Genomic DNA, 25,457 nt, shown 5'->3' on the forward strand with positions numbered 1-25,457 from the left:
GGAGTTCGTGCCCGCGGGAAACCACACGATCCCATGGTCCGCCCTGGTACACGTACGCCGCTGACGAGATCCGGGTGGAATGCTCGCGGAGGTTACCGTCAGAGCCATACCAAGCCATTTTTATCCTGAGGCAGAACTGAAGCAATACGCCCCCTAGTTTGTAGGGTTGTCACACTCACAGCTTTAAATTTGTATAATACGATTCGAAAAAATCTGAAAAATTGTAATTAGGTTTCTAGCAGAACAAGAAATAATATTTCTTAAAATAAGTTAATTATTAAATATTTTGCGACCCCCAGCTTCAGGCGCCCAAGGCAAGTGCCTCGTTCTCCTCACCGTAAACGATTATCTTACACCCGCTGTAAAATACTCTTTAAAATACTCTAAAATACTCGTCGAGATGCGCCGAATTAAAAAAGTGTGCGTTTTCGGTGAGCAGAGCGCCAAGCACGACACGGAAGCGGGTCCAGTGAAACGTTGCCCGTTGAAACGGCGAAAACGGAAAAAAAAACATCTATTTAAATCCGAAACGGTAAATGTTTATCGAACCGTAGTCATCGCCCGATCGTGTTTGTTAATCATACGGAAAACGAAAACCGAACACGACCGACTCTGATATAATAACGCTCTGGCCTCGAGCAAATATGCAAATATCGGAGAACAACCCAGTTGCGACGTTATTCCGGACTGACGTAAGTTTCCGCACGTAATGCCGTATTTCCCAGTAAACACGATAAGCTAGTGCTTAGGGCAGCAATTTCTCAAGGACGGCGAATAATTTTTAAAATTTAATTTTTATTATATATAACTAGAACTAAAATAAATCCAACTAATTATAAAATGTTTTATTTTATTAAATCCGACGGGTACTAGGGCACTATTTAATTTTGAATATAATTTAAAAATTAACTATTTAAGCATTTTTTACTACCATGTTTTTTATCATTATATTTTATATCATATTTTTATAATTAAGTATTTTTTATGAATGTATATATGCATTTTTATAACAGCTGTATATTTTTATTTTATTTCATTATAGTTCTAAGTTAAAACTATAATAGTAAGCTTTAATGACATTTTTTAGACTAGAAAAATATTTATATTAAAAAGCGACAATTTGTTTAGTGCTTAAAGTGGCACAATGGTTAAATCCGGCTACTGGCCGCACAGAGTGTTGCTGGTAAAAATCATCCGTGTACGTGCACGTGTAAGTTTCAACGCGAAAATCATAACGAATACTAGTTCTCTACGTATTATCACATTTTACTCCTGTTTAGGACCGACAACCTAAAGTTGGTCGGTGACACGATGCGGTTAAAATTTGTTAATTTTTGAGTTATTTTCACATGAAAAATTACACGTGCGTGTGCGTGAGTGTGTGAGTGCACGCGCGCACGTGGAGTGAAACAACAGAGATTTAAGGATTTAAGAGGAATCGGTAAATCGCAGACATCAGCTGTTTGTCTCCACGATATGAAATGGGAGAACTACCACGTTTCTTTTTTCTTTCTTTCTTCAACCGATAGTTCTCCCCGTAAGTGAACACGATAACTTTTATTTTTAATTAATTCAACGGTTGCAATCTGCGAGGGATCGTAAAAGCGGGCAGATCTTTTTCGTTTCCGTTAAAACCGTTCTCGCATCGTTGTTACGACATCGATCTTGGGGCGCGAGGGAACAACCGTCGAGATTTAACGGACGTAACACGTGCCGTCGGTCACGAACAGTGATGGAAGATTTGAGCGAAATTGTTATTTTATTCTTTACTTTTTACAACTTTTTGTGTTCACTGTTACGATAAAATGTTTTATTTCTTCGTTCCACCACCGAAAACCATTTAAATGCGATCCAAGCGTGCGCGCACGGCCATCAATTTTGACCGAGCGCGTTTTGAATTACGTTTACACAAGGACCAACGATCCACTAGTTTGTTCCGAAATATTAAGTCACAAAATCATATTCAACGATTTCAAAAACGTTGTTTTCTTAATTAGTTGGTATTTTCTTACTTGTTATTTGTCCGTTGATTTTTCATTTGTCGATACGTGCGCGTCCCCGAGCGTCCCCATCGAAAATCAATCACGGTTATCTTCTTTCTCATACGAAACTCGCAAGTATCGCGTCGTCAAACTCATACAAACCGATGTTAACGGATTTATGTTTCGCGACGGTCGGAATATCTCTTATAATTGTATCGATTTCTCGCACGACTTCTTCGCTTGCAACAATCGACAAAACGATAAGCTATTTGTCTAGACATCGGGACCTTACGTGAAATCGATTCCACCGATTTAAATTCGTTGCAATTACGGTGCGAGTTCAACGCGCATTCCGTAGTTACGTAGTTTCTATAATGCAAGACGATTATTTGTTCGTCTCCTGTGCGCCTTCACTTGAATAATATGAGGATACTGAGAAATCTTCAATCAAAGTTTCATTTTTTTTCTCTGTTGCTCATCGTGAAACGTGCTTATCCAAAAGTTTCCAACGTTTTCGAGAGGATAAAACGTTGTACTGCGGATACGTTTGACGCAATACCAAATAAACTTTATAATTGCATCACAGCGAGTGTGAACCGCTAATTGACAGGTCAAATTGTAAACACCAGTGTTAGAATTTATCCAGATAAATTTATCTAGGTAAATTATCTAGATAGATTTTTTGTCATCTTTTATATTATCTAGATAAATAACGCTAAGTTATCTTATTACTTATCTAAGATAAAATGTTTACTTATCTAGATAATTGTCTGTATTCTTGCCAAGATTAGAGTTATTTTTATTCTTGTTCGTAGACGAATCCAACAAATCAGAGATCATCAAAATCGGTTCAGCCGTTCTTGAATTATAAACTCTGTAACTAACCTGACTTTCTTATATATATATATATATATAGTTTTGTATTCATAATCATAATTCGTGTATTATTTATAATTAATTTTTTAATTAATTAATTAATCATTATTTCTTGGTATGACATTTTGTTTGTTTTTTCATATCGGGAAAATATTTTTTGTATTTTTAAACTTAATTTCTTATTTTGCCATGAAAGTTCTAAATATAGTAGGTATTTGATTTTAGTATACACTGGTAACTCATACGCTGAATTGTCAATACTTCACTCTTGGAACCTGTGAAGTCGTAAATACTTATAGAATAATGAAATCATCAAATAAAGATTATATATAATACAATATTGTTAACTTAAAATAATTTCTTATGTATTCTGTATTCATCCTGATATGTACAGAGCAATTTTCATTGTTTTTTTTTTTTTGGGGGGGGAACATTTTAGTGATTAACTATCATTAAATATTGTGCATTATATATAAATACTGCTTAATGGTACATTACATTACTATAATAAACATTTAACACCTAGGTCCCTATTGATAATAATGATTATAATTGATCCTTCATAGATTACAAATATGAAATATTGACCAAAAAATAAAATTTTTTGAAAATATCTTTTTTTTTTATCTAGATAAAAAAACGAAATTATCTTTTATCTTTATCTAGATGCATTTGGACATATTATCTTTCATTTTTATCTAGATAAATTTTGGACTATCTATTCCCAACACTGGTAAACACCGTTCCGTAGGTATTAGACGGTTATTATTATTATTATTATTATTTTTTGCAAACAGTGCGTTGTAAAAATAACTCGTGGAAACCAGTGATGGGAATTATTCGAGTATTCGAATATTCGACCATTCGAATATCAGTATTCGATGCTACAATACAATACGTAACGAAAATTATTCTTCGTTTAAATTTTCGCGCAACACAAAACGTTTAATAATCATAGGTATTGTAGCATCGAATACTGATATTCGAATATTCAAATTATTTACGGCGGACTTATTCGAATTCGATTATTCGAAGATATATTACATCTTTAGTGGAAACTACCGCTTCGTAAACGGTTATAATTTTTATCATAATATCTAGTGGTTTATGGAAAAATATTTTCATTTTCTTGCCAACAAAATGTAAACCGTACACGCGGTGCAGCCATAGGCGTGCGCAGACTTTTACTTCCAGTCGAGCCTGAATACAATTATTGCCCCAATATTTAGATAGTACCCCTAATATTTTTCTAACAATTCAATATAGTAGATTCTGTTGTAAATTAAAAACAATGTAGTATTTATATCAATACATAGAATCAAGTATTATATTTCTATTATATTTTTGAAGTTAAAAGTAAAACTTTAAATTCTTTAAAATCAAATGGTATAAATACAATTAATTAATTTTCACGAACATATTAAAATATATATAAACATTTTACTATGGTCAGTTTAAAGTTTACTATGCCTCCGAAAAAATGCCGGTCAAACCGGAGCTCACCCAGCTCGCCCCGTGCGCACACCTATGTGTGCAGCTAAAATGCGATGCAAGATGGCGAAAAAATAAAAAATTCTGTTACGCGCTTGGTGATCGTTTTACGTTACATTTTAGTTACCGCGTAAATCGGTTTGTTTCCCGCTAAATCACCATTATGTAAAATGATCAAAACAATATTTTATAATAATTTACCGTATCTCGAAGCATACGTCCGTAACCGGTACGTTGTGTTATACACGGAGACACCAGACTAACGATTTACAGTACAGAATTTCATCATTTGTCGCATTCCAGCGCTGTTTGCGATATTGTTATTATATTTTATTAGAGCTAACCGTTTTATTTGAAACCGGTTTTCTTCGCGCGTTAGAACTCTTTCATCCGACCAGATCAACGTTGTCGCCGCGTGTTCGTATCGCTGCGAACCACGAGCGCCAATCGTCAGTGGCCAGTGGCGTCGATCCCTGCGTGCACGTATTATAAGTGCAATTAGACCCGATTTAGGCGGCTAGTCTTATGATGGTCAGGGATGACAATGGTACCAGGGCGTACTTGTAATTTATTAAGAAGATTGATATGGCAGTAAAACCAATTTATTTAATAAATTAGGTTGAACTTTTAATATTCTAACTTTTGTAAAAAATAAAGAAAAAAAAGACATCTTAAATTTCAAGTGCCAATAAACAGCACACATTTCATTAAAATGTTTCAAAGCTATAAAATGTCTTCAAAATGCTAATCTTAGTGCTCAGTAAATGTTTCATCTTGCTACGATTAATATTTATAGGACAGAAACTTTTTCTCTTTCGCATATTTCCCAACTATTTGGGGTCGGTCACCCTTGTCCGAAGCATCCACTCGTTTTGATTTTCTACATTCTCTACGCACACTTCAATAGAGATGCAATGTGTATTCAAATATTCGATTATTCGAATATCCGAATTCGAACCGGCCCACCAGAAATAATTTGAATATTAGAATATTTGATTATTTGAACATTTGAATATTAGTATTCGATGCTTCAATACCTATTATTATTAAACGTTTTGTGTTACGCGAAAACTTAAACGAATAATTTTCGTTACGTTTTGTATTGTAGCATCGAATACTCGAATAATTCCCATCACTGCACTCCAACAGCCCTCATATCATTCCCAATCGTATCCAACCATTTATTTTTTGGTCATTTCGATTATCTGGTGATTTTTCTTTTTCGTTTACTACAGATAAAATCTAAAAAGTCTTGAAATCCACACGCATACCATGGTAGAACCAATAGATTCCTGGTTACACTCCGATATGAAACTAAATTTCTTGATTTGCGTTCACTGCGAGTATAACATGTTTATAGTGAGTCGATAGAACTTAAGTTTTCCGAGACAAAAGTATATGCATAATATGTTGTTAATATCTCTCAGTAACGGATATCTATTACAGTCCGGCGAGTTTCCACTGTTCAGAGGTTTCACCGGTGCGAAATAGTCGTGAGAGTTATTACAGCAGCATCGACGGCAAGAGCTTAGTCCAACCATCACGTGGGTCCAACGCGAACGATCGTAGATGATGATGCGAAACGGGAAAAAGGAAAAAAAACTTCGAGTCGTGCACGCGATTCGCTTCGGGCCCGCGGCCGATCGTTTAAACGGTTCTCGGCACGACGCCCCCGCAACAACGTATTGAGCGTGAAAAACGGCTCACAAACCATCGCAAATGTCCATATCTCATTGTTGTAGTAATTATTTTCATCCATGGTACCGCTCCACGTGAACGTCTGCCATTCCAGGGGCGTATTTAGACTTACTTTTTTTTTTGGGGGGGGGAGGGGCTCAAATTTTTTCTTTAATTCAGGCTCAAAATTTACTAGTAAAATTGTTGGTAATATTTAAATTAGGTGAATCCTTAATGATTGTTTTTTTTTTTTAATCTATTATCGGATCCACTTAAAATTGACTTTTGAGTAGTTCTTTTTTAACGCTTGTGTTTTATTTGATTTTGCACTAAGTGTATACCCGACCAAAAATCCAATTTAGCGTTCACAGCCACGCGTAATTTGAGTTAGATATAAAATGATTTACATTAAAAGAATTTGAAATGTGTATCTCACGTTTAATCAATTTCTTAAATACGGATTCAGGGGGTTGATCACCCCTTCGCCCCCTAAAATACGCCCATGTGCTATTTTCGTGGATCGGACACGAGAAACGAACTTACGTTTGTACTTGCGCAGGGCCGCGTTTAGGGGCGGGCTGCAGCTCAGGCCCTCCCCTGTGATTTTACGATATTTAAATTGGGACACTTAAAAAATATTTTATTCATGTTGACACGTATTCAATCGGATTATATATATTATATACATTCGGACGTTTAAAATTTAATTTTATCCATTATTAATTATGGATGTGTATTTACGTTTATTGAAAATCAACGTTGTTTTGGAATCTAGATAAAAGTTCCACGAGCTTAATTGTGGTTATTTAATATATAATTATTTACTCATTGTTTAACTGCTTACACTTAAACGGTTTAAGCCATTCGTTTAAAGCAAATATAATATTATGATGATATTACTTATATTCGTTGTCTTTTTTATTATTTTTAATTATTGAACAAGTAGTTGATTATTATTATTACTTATTATGACATATTTAAATCTTATTTGGGATGTAAGAAAAAATATATTTTCTTGTTTACGTATAAGGGTCCTCCACGTTCCCGTACGTGTGCATAATATACAGTACCGATCCGCAAAATAAAACGAAAAACACATTTACTGCACACGGGAGAACTGAACGCTGCCGATTTCATTAAAGAAAACAAAAAAACCTCTAAAGAGTAGTTTTATAGAGGACGTCACGACGCAATAGTAAAATAGGATGTTACGCTGTCGTTTTCGAAGTGTGAACGAAACGAAACGCGTCCTGACACACAATGTAAACCGATTACGAAAGTGTTTTATGTTTTATTATTTTTTTCAACGTGCTGTACACATAAAATGGATAAATACGTTACCTGACATTGAGTCTCAGGATCCGGATACATTTTTCCCGATCGATCACACGCGAACCGCGTCAATTGTACGGCGTTGAAGTTTTGTTGGAAATGTATAACATTATTAATATTTTGATTGAACTGATCGATGTGGGGCCTGTGACCATCTCGCGCGTCCCAACTCTGCAATAGAATTTATTAAATTCAATAAATTTCTTCTTAGACCGAAATCGTTACTACTATTGTAGTTAGTTCTAGACGGTTCATTATTTTAAGGACCAGACCACACTACAAATTTTACCTGGGGACCGAAGTCGGACTGGACCAGTAATAACATTTAATAAACTAGACCGTAGACCGGATTGTCAGTCCGATCTTAAAACATTTTGGATCGTTTATGGACTGGTCCGTAAAGTTCAGTTTTTATTAACCCAAACCGTACCATATGATGCGTTTCATATTACACTGGATCGAACTACCCGACTCTATGAATAAATATATACCGAAAATTGTAGGTTTTTTTTTCGTTTTATTTGTTTACATAACAATATCTCTATTTAGATTTTATGTAGGTACCATGATTGGGACCGGACTGAATTGATTTTCATTTCTTTTTTTTGAAACCGGACCGGATTGAAAATGATGCATTTGATCTGAGGACTGGACCGAACTACTCCTAAAAATTATTGAATCGGACCAAACCGACGATTCAATAATATTGTTATGTTAGGACCGTACTAGACCAGACCATGCAGAGCACTATAATATTGCTCCTCTTTCGACGGATACAAATAATAGAATATACGGTACGAGAACCGTAGCTCGTTTATGTTTTTTCCCACTAATCGTCTACACGAAATTGGCCAGGGGTACTCGTGCGAAAATAGCTTTTAATATTTTTAATTTTAAGGCAATTAACATGAATTTATAACTTTTTTTTTTCTTTTTTAGTGACTGTTCGTTGATACTGTCTTAGATTTACCTCGATGTTTTACCGACATTTATAAAATTTCGAGAAAACATTTGAATTACAATTTGGTCATTTCTCGTTCGAGGAATTAGAACAACAATCGTATTAAAAAAAAAAAAAAAAAAAAAGCCAACACTAAAACAACTATAAAGAAGATTTAATTTTAATTTATTAAGATAATCATCCATACATTAATTATGGGAGTGTTGAAGTGCTCTGATTTTTATCGCCATAATGCTTAAATTCTAGGAAAATACATCGTCCTCCCATCTACCTCCCCACTGCATAACTTAAATAACATAGAAGTACAAAAATTATGTTATTAAAATTAAATTATTCGATTATTTTTGTTCCGCCGGAGAAATAGTTTTTTCTTTAATATTATATCATATCGAATGCATTAAAATTTGATACAGTTGATGGTAAAGTCGTAACATCCTGTTTTATTTTGTTGTTGTTTTTTTTTGTGAAATGACAAAACGGTCTTTATTGAAATAGGACGTAACTACGTATAAATAATTTTCAAATGGTTGATTTACTAACCATGTTTTAATAGTGAGGCAATTTTATTTCCATATTCTCGTCACTACTTAGAAGAATAAAAAAAATCTGGTTGGCTAACTACTGAAAATCTATGAGTGAGAGAGAAGCAACTGTTTTTGTCCTAATATTCCTTATTAACTAGCATTATTTGTTAATTCCATGTTTTTCAAATATCGTCGAACATAAAAATTTTATATTAAAAAATTATTTATTATTTATGTTTAACACTATACGTAGGTACATTAAAGGGTGAACAAGAAATTAGTAAAATGAAATAAACGAAAAGATATGTAAATAAAATAATTTACCTTCAGGTTTTAAACATAACAGGAGTAAAGATTTTAACAAATCGTTCAATTTAACGTTTTCAATTTCAAAATTAATCGTAATTTTCTAGTGAAATGAGATCTATCTCAAATAATATAATCTAATAAGAATGAAATCCGATCATTTTTTAAATTTGTATACGTTGATTTTTTAAGGAAAATATGAATTTTTCTAACGATAATATAATTAAATCTAACCGTTATAGCTAAAGTTTTCAAAATATTAATATGTAAATAAATATTGATTCAATATTATCTTCACATAGAATTTCTTAAAGTCGCATTTTTCTTAATACGAATATATATATTAGGCTATGGTTTGATGATCATAGATATTTTAAGGCTGTTCAAAGATGTTGAATATAAATATGATTGAGACTAAGTTCATTAGTTCATTATGACAAATCGTTCATGTTACGCCAAAACGACAAATAATAATCTCGTTCATTCGTTCGTGATTCATATTTCATTCACACTGATAAGGAAAATATGAAAAAATTAACTTTTGATTAGATATTTGTTGTAGATACCTCAGCATAGGTATCGCATCGTTCAACGAACCAGTTCAACTATGTGTACGATAAGTTCCATCTTTAGTGGGAAACTTGCTTTCCGTGCATTAGTAGTTCATCGTAATGACTAGTAAAATTACTGCCAGCTCGTGCTTTCTTGTACACTTTGCACAGTATTCGTCGCGCTGATTTCTGTCCCCATAGGTTTGGTCGAGGTACCAATAAATAGATCTATAATAGCCGATGCCATTTGCGAGTTTTTACCACTTTTTGGCCATAACGATGGTCTCTTTAATGATCTAGATCAATCGTAATAACGTTGCGGCCTGCTCGTTGGCGAAAACGTGTCGTTATGCTCCGTCACACACTTATTAGGATTTGTTTTCTAAGTTGACAATAGTATCCACGCGTAAATTTTACTGTTTTTTAAACACACAATATTATGCGTTATCCAAAATCAATTTGATACGGAAGTGAAAAATAAGGATTACTCTTAAATTGTATGCTTCAATCCTTGACCGCGAAACAGATTTTCAGTATCAAGATACCGTTAACTATGTTTTGGAAAACAACTAAGTACATATAATTTCTCCTCAATCAAAACTTGTTTTTCCAAAAATAACTTACTGTAAATTAATATAAAATAGGTAAAGTATGCGAAAGTAGTTTCTTGTGAATTATTTACTATATTATGTAGTAAATGTTAAAAAAATTGTGCTAACAATTATTTTTTATTTCATTAAATAATTATGGACAACACATTATACTATCGATAAATATATCAAACAAATTCAAATATTAATAAGGTACGAAATATTATTATTATTACAACGAACTATTATTATATGTAGCTTAATGAAATTTAATGAATTTTATTACTTTTTGTTTGCATAAACTCAAGTATTTAGCATTAATTTATATATTTATTCGTCAGTAAGGGATTCGAACTCGTTATCACAATGCTTATCTGTAGTCGCCTATTATACCTGTACATAAGAAAATTCACATTTTGTTTCATATTTATTTAAATTTTTTCTTTTTCTTAAGAAAACACTTCAGTAAAATATAATAACGACAAACATAAATATGTAAGTTGTTCCATCAATCTTTTTGGAAATTCGAACACAGTAAAATACGATATAAAATGAAATATTATTAAGTTACTGTAATAAGTACTGTAATATAATATATTATATATTATTATACTTCACGTACGTAGTGGGCACATGTAAATTTTAATTAATCAATCCGTTGAGAAAAAGTTTTAATCATAATATGCGTTTACATAGTATGCACAGTCGTAATGCTGTACGTAATTAAATTAAATTAATGTTAACGGAACTACAAATATATTACGCCACGTATTATTTTCACGAATACTTGATCACAAGGAATTTTAATAGGTACTATAGCGATACTATTATGATGCTACAGCAAAATGTAACGATGTCACGAGATAAAAGGATAACGAAAATTAAACCTACAGTTGGTCTGCCGTTTTCGATTATATTACTTACTGTACCACTAAGACAGTTGTTGAAATGGCCTAAGGTACGTGAAATCAAATCGCGAGGCATTCAGATGTCTAAACATTATGTAATTACTGAGATAGTTCTTGGAGCATAATTATATTCATGAGTTTGGAACGAAATGAACAACGGATAGTCAGATTAATAATAATGACGATGATAATAATAATAATAATAATAATAATAATAGATTATGATAGATAAAAAGAAGTAAATAATGTGCAATGCCAATGTCACTACCAGTGAAGATTATTATTTACCTGTGGTATCGAGTAGAATGGAACGCGCAGCTGTTGTGCGGGAGGGGGATGAGTGATTGAAAATTTGCTTTCGTATATCTGCGTATGGACTGGCAGAGGAAGTGATTCTTGTGCCGGCCTAAATCTTGGTAATTGGTAATTCTTTAAATTTGAAGGTATCCAGATCTTGTACGTCGACTGTACTTCGTTTTCAGGCTCGTACTGACCTTCTGAAGGAATAAACCTGATTTCAAGACAGAAAACTTCAGTAAACTCGATTGCTGTTCACGTCGTCTTGAATTTGTGAAAACTCAATTGTTAACGAAAAAAACATTTTTTTTTTTTTTTATGTCTTTTAATAATTTTAAATTTCACTTCTTATGATTTTTTTTTTTTTTATTACGTTTTAATCGCTACAAAATATGATAGTATTTAAAATGAATAAACCATTGTTGGTTATTGTCTTAACAATATGTTTAAATATATTACGAATAAATTAATTTTTCGAGTTTAAGAAAACATTAAAAAACTATTGATTTTCATTCATTATGTTACACTGGGCTTAGAAAAAAAATATGAGTCATAAATGCAATATAAATTATTAAACGTTGAAGAAAACTGTTATAGTTTTAATTTAATTAAAAAAGTTTACAGTAAAATATCTTACTTGAAACATTGATGAAAAAGTAAAAACTTGATTATTTTCATAAAATATATAATATAAATAAATTTTAAATTCTCTATAATCAGTCGGAAAATACTTCTAATAATAGCTTAAAATACAATTTACTATAAAAATTTCTATAAAAAATGATTTAAAAATAATTAATTAATAAATTTATTGTTTTATTTTGTATGTAATTTTAAATTTATAAACTAAATATTAAAAATACTAGAGTTTCACCTTTAAAATATCTGTTTTATGTAACAAACTACGTACTTGGAAAGTATTATCTATCAACATTCAATAAAAAAAAAAAAAAAAAAAAAAATAAAAAAAAAAAGCATTTTTCATCGAAATCCGGTCTCTAATTTAAAGGAATAATATCTTTTATTATTGCGTGAAATAAAAATCTACCGAAAAGGATATTCTTATCTCTACGAAATAATATCTAAAACCTTAGTATTTTTCCTAATTAAAGATAACAAAGATTTATGAAAGCATAGTGAATCGAAATTACTATACAGTTTAGTTTCACGACTACAAATGGTTAAAAATTATCGCATATTACTATTAAAAATCATCAATATTTACTCTGCATTAGAAATGTACAAAGTTTATCAAATGATTATGTAAAAGTAACCGTTGAGTAGTGTTTTTCTTTTTTAACCTTTTTTCAACATCATCGTTATGTTTTATACAGAATACAATTAAGCTCATTATCAGTAGAAAAAAAAAAGGAATTGTTTTACGGACACGTGTTAAGGATTTACCTTCCGTCAGACGTATGGATCATTTTTACAATCGATTTGAACAGCTCCGGGTCGTCCCGCTGGCTCTGGTAGAATGATTCTTTGGGTCTGGCCTCGAACAGTACCCCATCGGGTACGGATATCCCTTCTTTGTTCAACATGTTCAACGCTAGGCGGTCCGCTTCGAATGCAGAATCCGGGATTTTACCACCGAAAAACGGTAACACGTTTTCTCGGAAGAGCTGGCGCTTTTGCTGGAAGAGAAGAACAAAAAAAATGCGTGACACATCGTTCGCAAAGGTAAATAACAGTCGAATATCTCTGCGGTGGAGGGACGGGCGACGAAATACCAACGACGGTCTAACCACGGGAGGCCCGGCACGATAAAACATATAGTTAGGGCCGTAACAAGTTCCCAGGCACAATTCCTAGGAGAGCGCAAAAATGAAAAATTTGCAATTTAATTGTTGTAAGTTATAACTAAGGCTCGGAACTTCTAGGAACTTGCATGTTTTTAAATAATTATCAAAAACATAGCTAAGTAATATATAAATTTGTTCCATAGCAATACAAGTTTATATTTAAAATGTATAGTTGCATATTTTGCATATTTGACCATTTTTCATTTATAAGTGAATATTTGACCATTTTCATTTTATAAATGCATATTTGACAATTATTCATATGAAGGAGTAAGCTTTTAAATTTTATAAAAAAAAATTATGATTTATTTCTTCATATATCCCGTGATTTGGAACTCAAGGTGTCTTATTGGTGCACTAACTGAATGCATTAAAATAATTAAAACTAAAAAAAAACTTACACATTCTGCAAAAATTGAAGAATCTGCACAAGCTAAGGCTAACTACAAAAAATATCGAACATTTTAAACGGAAAAATGAATCTATGGATGAATTGCCTGCAGATATTAGTAGTATTGACCAATGATTTTTTAAATTTGCACCAATAAGTTCCGTAGAAGTGTAACGTACCTTTTCTAAATATAAAATTATTTTGGCTGATAACAGGCAGTCATTTAAATTTTCCAACTTAAGAAAATATCTTATAGTCCAATTATAACTATATTAAAAATAAAAAAAATGTTTTCAATTTAATTTATTTTTAAAACCATTTTAAGTATTTTGTTTTAGATAAAAACTCAATATAAGATGAAAAAAAAATTGAAAAAAAGAAAAAATTATCTCAGATTATCATATCTATCGTATATAAAAATATTATTATAATTTATTACTAGTTAAATTTTTTTATTTAATTAATTATTACAAATATAATTTTTTTAAATACATATTTAAATTGCATATTTATTGATTCTTTAGGGCATAAATGCATACATATTTTAAGGTTTTTAAGGCATGAAGTTCCTTGCCCTAGTTATAACTTATAACTTATAAGTATAATTATGTATTTATGTATTTACATATATAAATTATAAATATAATTATGTTATACCTATGTACCTACTTATTATTATAATGTATATTTATATTTTAATAAGTAATTGATATAAATAAAATTAACAAATGCTTACATACGAGTAAGAATAACTATAAAGTAACTATAAAGAAAAATCATTATTTATATTGCGTTTAAAAAAATATTCAGTTTTTTTATAAATTAAAATACTTAAGGACGCATTTTGAAGTTTCGCCCCGGGCGCAATATTTGGTCGCTACGGCCCTGCATGTAGTATCGGTAGAAGTCGATCTCGACGGACCGACCAGAGCGTCTGAGCATAGGAACCCGTCGACGGCACGCGAACGACAACGGTTCACGTGTTCGGCGAACGTCCGGCGCGCGTTGTTTTGCCAATCAGCCGCGCGTTCGTTTCGATCTGGCCGAACGGGCATCGCATCCGTCGACCGTTTCCCGGGGAGAATTTAATATTCACTTCGGAGACGGACCCGTTGTGGCGTTAGCGCCGCCGCGTGATCGTCTCGGTTGAAACGTTCGGACGAAATGAAACTAACGAAATCGTTTCCTAGTCGTGTCTCCACCGACGGAGTAAAACACGATTGGATACGTTGTAGGCCAAAGCTCAACTTAAAACACAAAAGCAAAGTTTCAACGAGCGGTGGAAATTTACATTTAAGTTGAACCATCGACCGGTCGATCAATAAACCTTAGATATTTGCTTGGTTCGGTTGACATTTCAAAATTTCTGATTACGAAGAACAGCGATTCGCGGATACGCGGACACCACGCGTTCAGTTAAAAGGGAAAACACAATTCCGTACGATTTCACCTGTTTTTTAACTACACAATTACGTACGAAGTTTTAAGCGTTGATTCCAATTCGTCCACATGCCCATATGAGCGAACTCGAAAAAGTTAATAAATACTCTGTGCTTTATCGCTTTCATTACCTATGTTTGTTGTTAACGATATCAAATATATCACATACAACAAAATCTTGTTGTTTCCATTATATTTTACTGTATTTTCCGAGTTTCAGTAAAATTAGTAGGTTATAGATGTCAGGGAATCCAAATTTAAGCAATTTCAAATAATTTTAATAAAATAAAAATTTTCAATTTTATTTATTTATTAGTTACTTTTATTTAGTTGCATTCATTTTATTTATTATTTTATTATTAATTTCTTTTATGAACTATTATAGAACTGTTATATGTATTATAAACATATGTACTATATCTATGTCTATCTTTTTTTATTTCTATCTATCTATATATCTATATTCTATCATTTATCAGATATATTACGGTGAAATTAGTAAATTTGACAATGTTGCATACAATTTAATACGCAATCGTGTTCTACCTCGCTGACCAAGTGGACGGTAACGCCACTGCCGTTGTTCGGGCCAAGAATCGGGAACGTCACGCGTGGCACAAAAACAATACCAGCAAGAGCGCCGCAACGTCCCAGGGACCGAACGCGTTGGTTTCGTTTCGCGGTTACAGAGCCACGTTTGACGGGGGTCAAGGGGCGCACTTGCCCTGGGGTGGCAAATTGTATGATGTTTGATGAGGCGGAAAATGGTTGAGGATCAACATAAAATAAAAAATATATAGTTATATTTTTTCTTGTATGATTTTATGACCATAACATATTATTTTTATTGCATATATTATTTTTTATTTTGAATTGTAATTTTCTTAAGGGCGCCATATTTCAATTTACACCGGGGCAGTTCCGTAACTTAACGCGGCACTGCGCGGCCGTTCACGACGGTCTCGGGCCGACGACACTGTTTCGTTCGACCTAAAACGCGGCGCGACTTTCGAAACCTTTAATGCGTTCGGACGGGGGTAGGCGGAGTAGGCATCGCGGACACATACACGACCAATTACCGGAGCGGTAATAATATATTGTGTTTGACGTTGGAAAAAAAAATAAATAGTTGCCGCCCCTTCAGCAGTGTCACCGAGCGAGTGTCCCATTGTTCTTTAAATATCACTTTTTACAAGTTACACTGACATTGACATTTGAAAAGAATAAAAATAATAACACCTAGCGATTACAAAGCCAACTAGTGCTGTTGCGTATTTTTGCACCAACGTGTTCCATTGAAAAGGTAAATGTCTGGTGTAACACAAATTCGCACAAATGATAGTACACGTTAGGATTTAATTTATTTTTAACGACCGAGGACTAAACAGCGTTTGCCTAGTACAATCCATACCTTAATTAAACGACTTGTAATCAATGGTAAATATGTGGGTCAAAGGCGATTCATAAATAGTTTAAATATTAAAAAACAAAAAAATACGTAAGCAATTAATAAAGAATGAGTTTTAGAGAAAATATGAAAACTAAAAAATTAAGGAAATTTCCAAAGCACTTTTTTTTTCACTTATGAAACAAATCCAATAACCAACCGAATATAACTGTACACTTTTTTTGGTATAAATTCTTATTTTTTATTTTTATTATTTTTTATTCAAGTTTAAACTAACGTATAAATAAATAAGCGCTTAGCCTGGAGTATTATTATATTTGTAATGTACGATCGATTTCGAGTTAAAAATTCATCATTAGGTGTAGTCAATAAAATCGCTACTGATTATGAAAAAATAGAGGAAGGAATATATTAATACATATGTATGTATTCCTTCCTTTATTTTTTTTATATTTATTATTATTCAGTCGTGATTTTATGTAATTTTTAAGTACGTGATTATGAAATTTTAATTCGAAATCGGTTGTACATTACAAATATAATAATACTCTAGAAAAAGCACTTATTTATTTATTTCTAAACATAAGCTATTTATTTATATACTCAGTTATGAATAATTTTAATTTAATTTGATCGTAAAACTAATAATTTGTTTTTACTATATTTATTTACCCTTTTTTAATTTAATAGCATTTTATATCAACATACATCATTGTACAATGTTATAATATTAATATTATTATTATTATTATTATTGTTTTTGTTGTTATGTAAAATACATCCGAATAATAATAAATTGATGAATTAGAAAAATAATTTCAATAAAATCTTGGTTTAATGCTTATCATAGTTTTATTATTTGTTTTTCCAATTTGTGATCAATTTTTAATCCATGGATTTTATTGTCTCAACAATTTTCATTTTCAAACGAAGTATCATAGTTATATTCTAAATTGTAGTTCATTTACACTGAACAATATAAAAAAAAAAAATTACTGATTTCTAATTTATTTATCTGAACTATATATAATTGTGTATTGTAACTAATGAAATATAATATATAATGTAATCATTCGTTCATTTCTTGATCGCTCAATAATTGATAAATTGATTCCAACTGTAAAATTTTGTTCAACAAAACGGATTTTTATAAAAATTGAATAATTTAAACACTTGTGTTATAAATTTATAACCTATAAGAACTTTGTTTCCTCGAAATATGTGCTATTGGTTAAGTTTTATCTATGAAAGTATTTAATACATACGATGAAATCGATGTGATCATTTTTTGAAAATAAAAGCCTACTTATATCGAAACATTTGAAACTTATTAACAAAAACTTCTGGAATATTGATTTTTCTCTTTAACCAACAATATAAAACATATTTAAATTGTTGTCCAATTTTTCGTTCTTAGAGATTCACATAATAATCGTGATTGTGATTTATCTTTTAAACAATTATAGCAATATTATGGTAAAATAAAATATCTATAGTACATTAAAAAAAAAAAAAAAAAAACAGTAAGTAGTTAATCAGTGGGATGAAAGTTTTGGAAGGATAAGTTTTTCGATGTGCAATTAAGAAAAAAAAAAAATGTAAGGAACTGAAACATTAATAAGAAAAATTACTTGTAGATACATTTTAATTACTTATTTAATAAAAAAGAAGGAAATACAATAATAAAATATAAACGCTAGAAGGAATTTAACATTAATTTGAAGTTATTTTTCAATTTACTACCTAAAAACACTTTTTTTCAGTATTACAGTAAATAATTAAAGAGTTATTTTGGTGCAGTTCAACTATATTCAAATGTTTAAATAAAGAAATAAAAAAGAGTTTTAATCAAAACATTCTTTATTTCATTAAAAATAATTAGAAAAAAAAATAAATACTTTTTTGTAAATTTATAGTTTTACGATTTAACCAGTATCTTAAATAAAAATACTTAATGACATTTTATTTTGTTTATCTCTCATGGAAATAATTATGATCCAAAGATATATATATATTGTTTAATTATTATTTCAATTGCTTGGTACGTTTGTATTAGATATTTTGCTTTATCGAAACCCCTATTTCCATCATCATACCATATTCATTTTTATTATAATTTATTCTTGATGGTATGTTTTATTTTTTTAATATTATGTAATATTTAAAAAACATAAATGAATAATTTTAAACAAATTAAATATTGATTTTATATCAATCCTCTTATTAATATCTAATTTTAATTTTTAAACCAAAATAATAGAAAATTTAACCGACATCGAGTAAATAAATAAAAAATTTTATTACGTAAAATTTACCTACGTCATACCTTAGTGGCTGAGCTGAATAAAACTTCAACACAAAAGTGTTCAAAGGAAAAGTACTTAACCTTTTTTAATTTACTTTAAAATAAAATGAATAAAAATGTTTAAAAAAAATCATATCAAATTAAAACGATTTATATCTATGATTATTTTTTAAAATCCCTGATTTTAATAATCTCAACCTAATTTAAGGATTAAAAACAAAAAACTTATTAGTAAAATGAATAGCAGTATCTATTATAAATGTTAACGATTACGTTTATACTGTATTGAATAACACAGGCCATAATCACCCGAAATAATTCTGCATTAATTATTTTTTGTTCATTTACTCAAACTAAAATGATAATTTTCAAATATACTTCTATAATAAAATAATATTATTTTTAATGAAAAATATTTCAAATATAATACATTTCAAATGAACTTCAGAAAAAAATATTTTAATATAGTACCTTTACAAATATTATAATACTACAGCATCTTAACTATCTACTAGAAAGTAAATGTATTAAAATGATTAAAAAATAATTTATTTTATTTAAGTTATTTTTAAATAATTTTAAAATAAATTTTAAAATATTAGAAACAAGGAAATGTAATATTTATTTACCAACATGGTTTTTAATATAAAAGTAAAATTATTCCTCAGAAATTCCTAAATTATTACTATTTTCAATATTCTGAATAATGTTATAGTTATTTATATTATAGTTATTGTCACATTATTTTAGTATTATTATTTGCATTGTTATAAATGTTATATTGTTATTATAATTTTGTTTTAGAAAAATGGAACATAATTCACAATTTTTTTAAATCATTTATTCAGAATAAATAATTTACTGTTGGATTAAACAATTCTAAATAGTTTTTATCCAATACTAATATTAAACATTTAAGCAACTAATCAATGAAAACTGAACGGACACGTATACCAATAATTATTATTTTTTCAATCAACCAAGTATGATATAGAATTTGGTTTATTAAATGAACACGATATGAATAATAACACAACACTTTTTTGAAAATAAAGAGTAAGTGAGAGAGAGAACTACGTTAATTATCATAATACTACATTACATTAACACTCCCCGAGTTCTACTATTAAGTATTAAGTATCGATTTTTCCAGATTTTTTGGACATATTACACAAATCAAGAATATATAAAACTCGTCAATGCTTAGCAAACATGACTTTTCAGATCTCTATATTGTGTAACTCCTGAATAATCCAGGATTTGAATTATTCGTGCGCTTTACAAATGACAGTCATTTATATTATTCAGAACTAGCTTGACGGTAACGTTTCGATGATTTATTTTCACAGCTATTGAACAAATCATAAATTTTACTAAATTTTTGTTTTGTTTTACATAACCGAGTCACCGGAGAGATTAAAATATACAACGGTACACATAATGGAGATGGCTATTCCCGATATTATCGAGATTTTCCAATATCGTTGATCACGCGGAAAACGTGTGAAAATCGATATTTCTAAATTTCGGATTCCGAACAAAATAACAAGCCCGTTGTTTTGCTATAATCAAACAAAAGTCACAATCCCAGACGGTCAACGAGCAACAAAACGATTTTTTATAGAACGCGCAGAGAAACGTCGTACATTTAAGGGATATGTTCCGGACGAATTCGTCGCCAGCCGTCGAGACGGAGCCGGGAACGTTAACGACGGCAAAGGTGGCAAATACCATTTTCCCCGAGATCTCGCGACCATCTGAAGCGATGTTTTCGTGTTGCGGCCGTTTATACACGGTCGCACCGAAGGCACCTCGGCCGCGCTCGGGTTCAAATCGATATCCGCAGAGACACGCGGAGACATCGTTACGGTACGGGTGTGTGTTGCACTCACTTTTTTCGACGTGCACGCCATGTCGGCGAGCATTAACGTCGCCAACGCCACGCGGATCGCCGTCAACGACATGCCGTGCCGCATGGATCCACCGGTGCAGGACTGGTGTCGAACGATTCGCGGAGAACGTTTCCGGCCCGCGAACGGAAGAAAACAAACAACGTCCAACGTTGAAACGTTATCGGACGGACAACGATAACGGGTTGGGGTTTGACGAACCGACGCGGCGTCGTAAGCTACATGTCATATCACCGTTCGATCGATCGTCGGCCGACAGAGATTGAACGATTACGACCATGTACGCGTGACACTTTTTCTCCGGCGCTGGAGAACGGACCGTGCGACGACGGTGGGACGCGGCGGAATGAACGGTCGGTCGGCCGAACTACCTCGGCGGGTTTTCATCGGTGACCGTCCGGAACGGTGCGGTATTCGCACGGGCGGAACCGACGTGGAAGGGGATCTCTCCAGCGGCGGCGGCGTACGTGCGCGTTCCCCGAAAGAACAATTCGACGGTCATCGGCAAGGAGACCTCCGACGCGCCATCCTTTCGTCCTGCGCACCGGAAACCACGATCCGCCGTGTACGCGTACGGTAACTATCGGCGACGGCCGGGATCCGACCGCACAGGCGCTTGCACGGGGCCTCACAAATCATGTATTACCAGACTTGGGTAGTATTCCGAATACAATATTCGGAATACTGTGTTCAGAATACTTTTTAAGTATTTCGAATACCGTTAAACCATCTCTTTTTTAAACGATTTTATTACTTCTCCGTCGTATCTTGTATAAGCTAATATCAGGTGTTTATTATTCTTGTAAACCATAAACTATAACAGTTATGCAATATAAAAATATAATAAAATAACATATATTTAGTCTACAATTTCAAATATTTCTGTTTAGTGGACATCTATTATTTTATAGTATGAAAACTAGAAGTATCTTAAAAGTATTCGGAATACAATTTTTTGTAAGTATTCGAGTATTTATTCTAAATACTTATAAAAAGTATTTTATCCAAGTCTGTGTATTACGAATATCGTTTTATCTATAAATAAAAACACTATATAGTACCGGTACGAGAATCGCAACTCGTATGATCGTGTGTGGTTTTCTCAGGAAACGGATTGTTATCGATGAAAATTAAGACGGTACCAATTAGTGGCGTATATAGGGGGAAGAGGGATAGTGGGTTACAGCCCCCCTCCCCGAAATGTTTTAAAAAATGAAAAATTATTTTAAAAGTATGTTATATTTTAATGGTGCTTTATGCTTATTTAGAATTTGCGTCCAACGTCAAATCGTTTTGGGACATTTTGTAAATTAAATGTAAATAAGTACCTACTGTGTCTTGTTAATAATTTTTAGATAGCAGTGGTAATTTAACTAATTCAACTCTGTCCAAAGTAGCCCCTCCCGAAAATATTTTCTGTATACGCCACTGGTACCAATCATGCGTAGCTTTGAAGTATTTTACCCGCGTGCACTTCTAAAATTGTTTTTCATCGACGACGGTTCGAAATATAACTATAGTATATATTTAGTTATATAATAATTCAAACAAACATAGATTTCTGTAAAGTTTAATAAATTAATAAATTAATATATCTACATGTGGGGCCCCGCAAAATTCTGCACCGGGTCCCGAAAACCGTTGGGCCGGCACTGCAACCGCGGTCGTCTTCGTCGTCCGTGGCGTAAGACCAACCAGACGTCGTAGCGGTTCCCGAAAACCGTTTCGGGTCGCGCGAACGAATAAAGCAACGATTCTTTCTTCTCATCGTTTCGACACAAGCGAATCGCTGTCGGTCTGAGAACAAGTGTGCGATAGCGTGACGCGCGAAATAAACATTCGTTTAGTGCCTCGAAGTTCTAGACAACAACACGTGAAAGGCGTTTGCGAATTCGTCCCCAAATGTCGAGTCGTCGGTCTGGAACACGTCGTAACCACCTGCCGTTCCCATTGGGTATACTTAAGGTGATTGAACGGGACGGTTGCGTTTCTCGTACCCCTGTCCCGTTGTCTCTTAGGGAATTTTCGGCACGCCGAAACGTTCAGTTTTCAGAATGCCGCGAAAAATAACGACAGTCGATCTTATGATTTTGGTAAATTGACATTTATAAATTATAAAATATAATAATTTAAAATTATAAATTCGAACGGGATGGATACGTTTTTCATAGCCCTGTCCTGCCATCGTCCCCTAGGGAGTCTTCGGCACACCGAAACGTCCAGTTTTCATGACGCGGAAAAAAACAACGACGGTCTATCTTAATATTTTGATAAATTGCCGTTTCTGTAACGTTTGACCGGCACGTATACACGCGACGTGTACGTACTTACTGCATGGTTGATTGACGATTGACGACGGTGATCGGATCAGGGTAACATCGGGATACACTAATAAATAATAAAAGCGACTGTCGTGGCGAAAGATATATTAATACAGACGTAATGTATGTATTCGATTCGTTCTAGTGTACCAGCACCGCAATATTAGCGTCAACGCAAAATTATCAAATTACTTTTTCACAATTCAATATTTCAGTATCGCAGTGATCATCGACCATTTTCATCACGTAAACGATTTTTTATATATAACAGATATATATATATATATATAAGTTGTTTATATTAAAAATGAGTGACTTGTTAATAAATGTAATTAATTAATTTTGTACTTTCGTTCCTTGAAATCGCAATAGTACGTAATTTTGTAAATAATAATTAAATATTAAAAATTGTTTATAGTCAAAATGAAGTTTCTCCCCCTTTTTTTTTGACTAGAAAAATATATGGTCATACTAGGTAAACATACGCCATGTACTCTCAACATTATTTTGAAAATTTACGGGTATACTACAAATACTCTCAAGTTTCTTGCACTAATATCAAATATAATTTTAACATAAGTTTAACAGGTTTTAATATTGGCATTTTTCATGATTAGTGTATTACTATAAAATATTTATTAACGGTATACCTAGTATGTATTTATCATGTTATCAATTTATTTAAATAATTTTAATTTCTGTTTCTGTAATAAATGAAAATGGATAAATTTCAATTTTTTGTTTTTTAATATTTACAACCCTTTTCCGTCATAACCAACATCACCATCTAAATCATAAATAAGTTCAGACACTCAACAAAATTGATGGCAACATTACTGAGAGCAAAACCATCACTACTCGTAATATTGTATAATACCATTGCCATTAGTTCCCGTATGTACTATATATTCAGCCCTCTTCAGTAATACAATAACAATAATCCAATAATTTCAACTTGTCGCAGCAACATGATACGTTGATTTTATCGATTTTTTAAACTTTTATTGCCACGAATATTTTAGTCACATATTTTTATCAACTCGAAATGCCATTCGGCAATCACGTTTTAACGCAGAATTTACTGTGGTTCATTGAATATTCATCATAATTATGTTTCAATGAACTTTAAACGCACCTGCGTATTGTTATCTCATGTGTCCATTGTACCACGAATTACGGGCATCATTACCATGATGACGGGCAGGCCCGTTTCCACCAAAAGTAGACCTTTCCCTTTTCCACAAAAAGTGTATCTTTCCCCTTTCTACCAATATCCGTTTCCGCCAAATGAGATATTGTTCACGTTTTTACCAAAACAATTGTATACTACGCTTAAATTAAAAGCACAGTAATAATTTTTTTTAACATATACTATCAATTCAATAAATGTAAAGGCATAATATAATATGTATAACATAGGTTGAACATTTTTAAATTTTATTTAAAAAAAATGGTCAGATATAAAAATGTGAAAAAAATGGTATATTATGGTATACGATACCTTAGTTATTCAAATTTAATTATATATAAAATTAGTTGATATTTGTTAACTGATCCTACAAAAAATTTAAAGTTGTTTAGTACTAGTGTTATGTTTCCACGTTTACTTTTGATTACTTAAGCCATCATGGAATTATAAATTTTAAAATTTATGTTTTATTTTAAAACACACACAGTTGTAATGCACTATTTAAACTGTGCCATCTTTTCACTTGTTCGTAAAGTATTTGATTATTTAGATATTATCATGGATAATCGATATAAAAGAATATACATAAGTACGATGACGGTTTAAAATACAATTAAATACAATAAACGTACAATATACATTGATTATATTGTGTGTATATTTATAATATATATTTTACATAAATCCGAAAAACTCATAAACAGTATAGGTATTTTAACGGATATTGGTGGAAAAGAGAAAGACACTTTTGGTGGAAACGTGTTACGTCCATGAAGACAGCCATCGGCTATCTAGCTCATAAATATACACTTGTGTCCTCGACTTCTATTATTTTTTTTCTTTTACGCCGATAACGGGCGTTCAAGGTTAGAGCCGGGATGACAAACCTTTTAAGTTGTTGAAAAAAATTAATTTTTTATCCGAACAACCATGTAAGTAGCGAATAATTAAAAATACCCGCATAAAAATCAGCGTTGACTGTAATTAGGCACTTGAAATAATTTACTGTTACACATTTATTATTTGAAAAATAACATTTATATAAATTATTTTCAATCATAATTTTATAATTTTATTTTACATCGATGGTTAAATTAAAACCACGAATAGTGTTTAAGAATCAAAGTGTTACTGAAATCGTGTTTTTTTATATAATTTGTTTATTTGGCAAATACATCCAAAGGATCCAAAAG

General features: G+C 31.8%; 1 protein-coding gene across 3 annotated transcripts in view; it reads right to left on the minus strand.

Annotated features, from left to right (window-relative positions):
- LOC112679381 overlaps nucleotides 1-21,406 on the minus strand; it is a 24,880-nt gene extending 3,474 nt beyond the window's left edge. The window contains exons 1-5 of one of the 3 annotated variants that reach the window (XM_025549166.1): nucleotides 20,737-21,406; nucleotides 12,900-13,132; nucleotides 11,487-11,709; nucleotides 7,368-7,529; nucleotides 19-213 (exon numbers count right to left, since the gene is read on the minus strand). In XM_025549166.1, the coding sequence (XP_025404951.1) occupies nucleotides 184-213; nucleotides 7,368-7,529; nucleotides 11,487-11,709; nucleotides 12,900-13,132; nucleotides 20,737-20,820 (732 nt within the window). In that variant the 5' untranslated portion in view covers nucleotides 20,821-21,406 and the 3' untranslated portion in view covers nucleotides 19-183. Of the gene's footprint in view, nucleotides 1-18; nucleotides 214-3,094; nucleotides 3,134-7,367; nucleotides 7,530-11,486; nucleotides 11,710-12,899; nucleotides 13,133-20,736 lie in introns of those variants that run through there. The other 2 variants (XM_025549168.1, XM_025549165.1) reach the window with 2 other exon arrangements.
- Nucleotides 21,407-25,457: the final 4,051 nt, after the last annotated feature.

This window comes from Sipha flava, unplaced genomic scaffold (genome assembly GCF_003268045.1).
Source record: "Sipha flava isolate LNK unplaced genomic scaffold, YSA_version1 134_pilon_pilon, whole genome shotgun sequence".
NCBI lineage: Eukaryota > Metazoa > Arthropoda > Insecta > Hemiptera > Aphididae > Sipha > Sipha flava.